At 28.1% G+C, this 6,765-nt stretch overlaps 1 protein-coding gene across 1 annotated transcript; it reads right to left on the bottom strand.

Moving 5' to 3' along the window:
• Positions 1 to 437: 437 nt before the first annotated feature.
• LOC106330054 (probable pectinesterase/pectinesterase inhibitor 20) lies at positions 438 to 1,798 on the bottom strand. Its single transcript, XM_013768616.1, has 2 exons — positions 1,417 to 1,798; positions 438 to 1,129 (listed from the first exon to the last, which is right to left on the bottom strand). Exons 1-2 carry the CDS (start codon positions 1,796 to 1,798, stop codon positions 438 to 440), a joined length of 1,074 nt encoding a protein of 357 aa, XP_013624070.1.
• Between the last annotated feature and the right edge of the window lie 4,967 nt (positions 1,799 to 6,765).

Raw genomic sequence — 6,765 nt, 5'->3', positions numbered from 1 at the left:
ATATTATTGGAGGAGAAGCCTATCGTAGTATCATAATAAATGTGACGATAATTAAAAGTATTAAATTAAACTGTGATTCCTCATGTTTTGTTTAATACGTGATGGATGTGTATGTAACTACATTTGTTTTTTGTTCAAATAACAAAAAAAAACAGGAATGTGTATGTAACTACATATATCGTATTGAATAAAAAATTAAAGAAACCTTTAAACTGTTAAAATATGCGATTTGATTAATTAAATATTTTTTGATAAAAAAAAAAGAAAGATTAATTAAATATTATATAATAAATTAAATAGGAATTTGAATTAATAGTACTTTTTCACTTCATCTTCCATTGACCATTGTTTTTATTACTCCAACAATTAGATATCCTTTCACCAGGATTTAAACTTTTTAAATCACACATCAGCACATGATCTATATAATAGATACCTTACGGAACTAAACCACCAATGTAAGGAACCTTGGTTTGTGGAATCCAACTATCGCCGTCAATAAAACTAGAAACCGTGAAATTCGAAGCAATAGTGGCACTGATGATATGGTAACTAGGCCAAGTGACACGGTTTGTGGTGTTTGAACCGGTTCCAGAATTGTTGTATTCAGCAAAGTAGAGCGTTTTCAGTGCCTCACCAGAAGATTTATCCCAACCAGCTGGTTCAATAAATCCATCGATGTATGTTTGCATGATAATCGTCCTCGAATAATTTTTCCACGGCCGACCAAGATATGTTTTAACCGTATAGTTGCTCCTTGCGAGATCGTGTGTTGGTTTTATCGCACAGCCTTGGATTACAATTCCGGATTGGTCCTTTGGGTTGGTACGACCTTGTGCTGTAATCTCGTTACCATTGCCTTTGCTTGGTCGACGTGCATACAAGTTGCATTTCTGCAATACAACCACAGCATTACCGAAAATAAAATCGATTGTACCATATACGTCACATTCTCGATAGAATTGTTTGCCACTGCGGACCCACAAGGTATCCTGGTATCCTTCGATACTGCAATTGTAGAAAACGGATAAGTCCCCGCTGCACATCAATGCCAAAGCTTGTCCCTTTGTGGGTCCAGCCGTGTTTCGAATGGTCAAATGTTTGCAGATAAAATGTGAGCCTGATGCAACTGTAACGTAAAAGCGAAAGTCGGTGGTTAGAATAACAAAAAGAAATGAAATCTCACATATTGTAAATTGTTTATCAATAGTGACGATTGACAAATCCTATTTGCAAAATTAATTATGTACCCTCCAATGCTCATTTGAAATGCTTTCAAAATTATTTTTAGTTATTTGAAAGTTCTTACACTATTAGATATTTTTTTACTGAAAAACTAAAACAAAATTTTGATTCACAAGAAAACAAAACAAAATTTTGATTTTACGTAAACGATTTATGAGAATATTAACTTACTAAATGTGGCTGAGACATCTATTCCCCATCCATCCTCATAGCTATGGTTTCCGGTGATGATTGTTCGGTTAATTCCGGCGCCACTCATCATCAAATATCTCTTATTCTGATCGATCTTTATATATTCTTCATATTCTCCCTCCATTATCTTTATATGAAAAAAACCTTCATCTCCGTTACTATTATTTGGAGCCATTGCAACCGCGTCATTGATTCTACTGAAATTCCCAAACCCATTCTTGCTAACAGTTACGGTTACTCGAATCTTGACACCATCGGCATCATGTTGGAGAATGCTTTTTGAAATAGCCGTGCGGCTTGCGAAAAAATCAGAGAATACCGAAATGATAATAATGAGGTATAAAGTGGAAATCCGAAACATCTTTCTAATTCTTGTATTACTTTTCCTTAACAAACACTAAAAATTGTGTATTGTTGTTCCCTTTAATATAATGTTGTTTTTCGCAGCCTGTTGAGTGGACAGTAAACATTTAACTAAGCTTCAATGGTTGGTCAGTGGAACATTAGCTGAACGACGCTTTGTGAATCACGTTAGGCTTTTAGGTGGATAGATAAAAGAAGCTTCGTGCTTGTTTTTTTTCATCTTTGTGATTCGCGTGTGAAAGTAAGACTACGAGAGACTTGGTAATTGGATTAATGAACGATGATTAGTGTTGTTGAAATGTTATGATCATAGATTACCCAAACAAGGTCATTTGTTATCGTCGTGAAGTGTATAGGTTTTTCCTATTTTTTGTTTCTTACTTATTTATTTGAATCAAGTATAGTTGTTGGCAAGTGTCCGTCTCTTTTATGAAAGTTAAATGATAAGTTGATACATTAGTTTTTACCAAAAAAGTTGATACACTAGCTCGGAAGAGATCGTTAAGTAAAGATTCTTAACCTACCCACCGCTCCGACCAAACACGATTAATACTTTAGCCCATAAACTTCTGGTTCTTGAAATAGTTGATCAGTATCACATATGTTGCAATCATCATTTGTAATAGAAATATAAATAGTTGATCAGTATCACATATCAGCATGTATTTATCAAAGGATCGCAAATTATTATCATCAATGTTACAATCTTCGAGTTACTTTTGTAACAATAAATGCATACTAAAGCTACACATGGTATGAAGAATTGAACTAAGCTGGCAATAAACTGTGATTAACCAAAAATTTCTGTGAATCAAAAGAAAACATACAAGGGTGGTATATACTAAACCAGCCACCATGCACCTAAAGTTTTTTTTTATCGCAATTTATCATAAAAAATATATATCAAGAGTATCCGTAATTAATTATATGAGTACAAAATTTTAAATTAATATTAACAATGTTGTAGTACTACATATGAGAAATTATTCATAATAAGAGAATGTTAATAACTGAAGAGTGAAAGTATGATAGCGCTATTAAATATAAAAAAGAGATGGCAAAAATTGTTTCCTTGATGAGGAAGAATGACTTGTTGTTGTCGAACAGAATTCTGGAAGAAATATATGAAGAGATTAAAATAAAAAGATGAAGTCCGAAGTGTGTGGGTTGATGATTGATTATTATCACAGATCACGACATTACGTATAACTGTAGAAGCATATTTATAGTGAATTCGATGATTTGTTAATTCTAAAGTTTCTGTTGAGTGTTACTATCATTAGTTACGTGTTTTTTTTGTCATGCATGTAGACTCATATTTTTTTCTTTTTGGCAAAAAATTAAGACTCATATTTTGCCCCATCGTATTGCTAGCTATGCGTGGTTGAACGTTTTCATGAGTGTGTTCATGCTTAGATTTTGATTTTTTAAACTAGTTGGTTTCTTTCGTATATGCGTAGAAACAGGCTTTCTAAATAATACTTTTACGTTTTACCAGTCTAAACATAAAAACTGAAATCATAAATAATTATATATTTAGATTTTATATTGTTTACTAAGATTTGATTTTTTATTTAATTAGAAAAATCCCTATAATAAATTTTTTAGTTTATTTTTATAAAAATAGATTTCAATGAGGAAAATGACCAAAATATATTTTTATTAAAGGGTAAATATATATTTATACCCTAGAGTTAACTAATATAAACTTAGGGTTTAAAACTAAAAGGTGGGATTTTGAGAGTATAGTTTCAAATTTTTTTTAAAAAATTAAAATTAAAATTTTCAAAATAAAATAGCTATTTTGGTGAAAAAAAAACTTTAAAGTGCTATTCGAGAGAATTGCTCCTTTAATGAAAATATTTATTTTACACATTTTAATATATTTATTGGTTAAAATAAGTTGATTGATTAAACTTATTTATCATATTTATCTTAATAAACTATTTTTTAATCATACAAATAATTCATTGTATATCATTTGACCTAAATTAATTTAATAACTTGAAAACTCAATTAATCATATATTTACACTAATTAAGTACAATTTTAAATATTCAAATAATTAAATAAATATCCATTTTATGCTTGTTAAGATATATTTACAATTAATTTTACGGATACTGTTAATTATTTTTTTAGTTATAGTATTTTAAAAGAATTTTAACAATAATTATGAATATGATTTATATTTATGGCATATAACCACATTTTGTCATTATCTTATTTTAAGAATATAAGTTTATTGTGGCTAGCCAAATTTTTTTATTAATTTTATTTTAAGAATTTTCAAATCAAAAAATTTGTCACTAAAATTGTACATGTCACAATAAGATGTTAGCCATATCTCATTTTTTCTATGCAATATCATCATTTTTATTTCAAAATCATTATGATGATAACACATGCATAAACAAAGTTTAAAATAGCAATTAACAAAAATGTTTAGGGGATTAACATGAAAATTTGATTAAACAATGTATTAATAACTTGTAAAATTTTTATACTGTTTTTTCTATATCTCATAAAATGGTATACATCAGATATTAGTAAAAATAATATTATATATATATATATATATATATATATATATATATATATAAAATACAAATCTGTTAGAAATGCTTTACATATCTGTTATTCATCATAAACTGGACGAAAAATATAAGAGAAATTTATTAATTACAATACTTTAAAAAATCTCCCCTCTCTCCTCATTTGATAAATTAAATTTTAATATGTTTGAGTTTTAAACACACAAATTTGGGTTAATATCATTTCTAACTACACTCCAAAATAACAATCGGATAAATTTGGGGTTTTGTGAATAATATTACACCAAGTTTGATGTAATATTATTCATCATACTAAATATTTAAATAATATTATTTTATTTAGTAATATAGTTAATTATTTTTAATTTGTACAAATAGATATATCATACTGATTTGTACTTTAGTTTTATTTTCAGAAAATGAACATTAAATTATTATATATTCTATTTTACATTTTATAATATAGTAAATCAGTATTTATTAAATAATTAAATTTGTAACTAAAACCAACATGCTACTCTAGGCATGGGGATTCGGAGTCCCAATCGCGTTTCGGTTTTGCCCAATCGGATCTCGGTATTTCGGGTTTATCAAAATCTGCCCCATTCGGATTATATGAAAATTCGGTTCAGGACCAGTTCGGGTTCTATCCGGTTTGGGTCGGGATTAGTAAATCTTCAAAGAACCGGTACAACCCATTATGCTTTCGGATTTGGGTCTCAATCGGTTCTTCGGTTTAAAAGTACTTGATTTATACCTATTTTGTAATCAAAACATATAAAATCAATTCAAAAATAAGAAAGAAATATCAAACGTGATCATTCAAAATCAAACAAAAGGTAAACATAGTTATTGATAAAAACAAAACCAAATAAATGAGAGCATAAAACGAAAACCAAGTTCTCATGAAATAAGAAACATTATTCAATGAAAACAAAACCAAAATCTAAAAACTTCAAGATTCTACGGCTACCTTCAACCATCAATCTTCATGTAATAGATAATTATTTTAGATGTTCAATGATATCTTAATGTATCTTAGATACGTATTAGGAATTGAGATCATGTTTCGTACAAGTTCTTTTTGGAATTTTGAAATCTTCCGGGTTCTATCGGGTATCCATTTATGTTCGGGTTCGGTTCAGATAATATCAATAACCCGAAATACCATAAAAGAAGATCCATTCGATATTTACGTCGGGTTCGGATCGGTTCAGATTCATTTTTATCGGATCGGATTCGGTTCGGATTTTCGGGTTCAGTTTATTTGCCCAGCCCTATGCTACTCTAATCAAACGTATTAATACGCAATTGAAAATCAAAAGCTCATGATAAAAAATGAAACATAGGAGATACGAAGATAGTCTTTAGATAAAAATAAAAAAGATAGTATTTAAATCTGGTTTGGAGATTCAATGTAATTTTTTATATCTTGTGCAATGGTTCAAAAATTAAAGTCGTATTATATTTTAAATTGAAATTAAATTTTATTAATTTTTTTTATTTTCGATAATTTATTTTCAATATAAAATTTAAATTAATGAAAGTTTTAACTATTATTTTGTACTTTAAGTTTAAATACTAATGAAGTAAATATCTAATATTTATAAATTTAGTTAAAAGAGACATTACAAAATTTATAATGATTATAAATTTAGTATTTTGTACTCAAAGTTTAATTAAAAAGGCTAAATATCATATCAAATTAACCTAAATATAGCTTACTAAAAATTAAAGATTTTTGAAATTTGCGTACATGCTGTGTAAAGATTAACTAGAGATTAACCCGCACGTCCGTGCGGGTGTTAATTTTTATTTTTATAAATTGATATTTTTTTCATGATAAGTATGATATATTTTATATGTGTCATAATATAATTAATTGTATAAGTATTTAAATATGTTTAGGTTTTTATACATCCGAATCGAACTCGAATGAAATAGGGTAATATGATTACTTTTGGTTATTTTAGGTTAAGTTTAGTTTAAATTCAAAATACCCGAACTGAATTAGTTAATATTGTTACCTTTGGTACAAATATATGAACCGATCTTAGATACATTAGATTTTGAATATTTGTAGGTTTCTATATATAAAAACTAAATTCATCTTGACTTGGGAAGACCCGATTCGAAGCCCACATGAAAATTTATAATACCGGAATGAAACATAATTTCAAAACTCAAAATATCTGATACCCAAAAGAAATAAGCCGTAGCTGAATAGGTACCCGAATGTCTATGTCTAATTGATTATGCAAACATAGAAAACCAAATTTGTTAACCATTTTGAATTCTTGTCACAAATAAAGTATTTTCATTCAAAAATGTCAAATTATTATAGTTAATATGTAAAATAAATGCCGTCAAAATATTATAGTAAATATAATTAATGAAGTAGTTAAAAAAA

The sequence above is a fragment of the Brassica oleracea genome, chromosome C3, assembly GCF_000695525.1.
Source record: "Brassica oleracea var. oleracea cultivar TO1000 chromosome C3, BOL, whole genome shotgun sequence".
NCBI lineage: Eukaryota > Viridiplantae > Streptophyta > Magnoliopsida > Brassicales > Brassicaceae > Brassica > Brassica oleracea.
The sequence above is the reverse complement of the archived record's forward strand: the minus strand, read 5'-3'. Positions and strand labels throughout refer to the sequence as shown.

What these genes read in the sequence shown, in the direction of transcription:
- LOC106330054 (XM_013768616.1), bottom strand. Translation starts at nt 1,798, where the DNA reads ATGTTTCGGATTTCCACTTTATACCTCATTATTATCATTTCGGTATTC. An exon ending in AGATGTCTCAGCCACATTTA is followed by an intron (nt 1,130 to 1,416) that starts GTAAGTTAATAT and finishes TTTACGTTACAG; the next exon opens with TTGCATCAGGCTCACATTTT.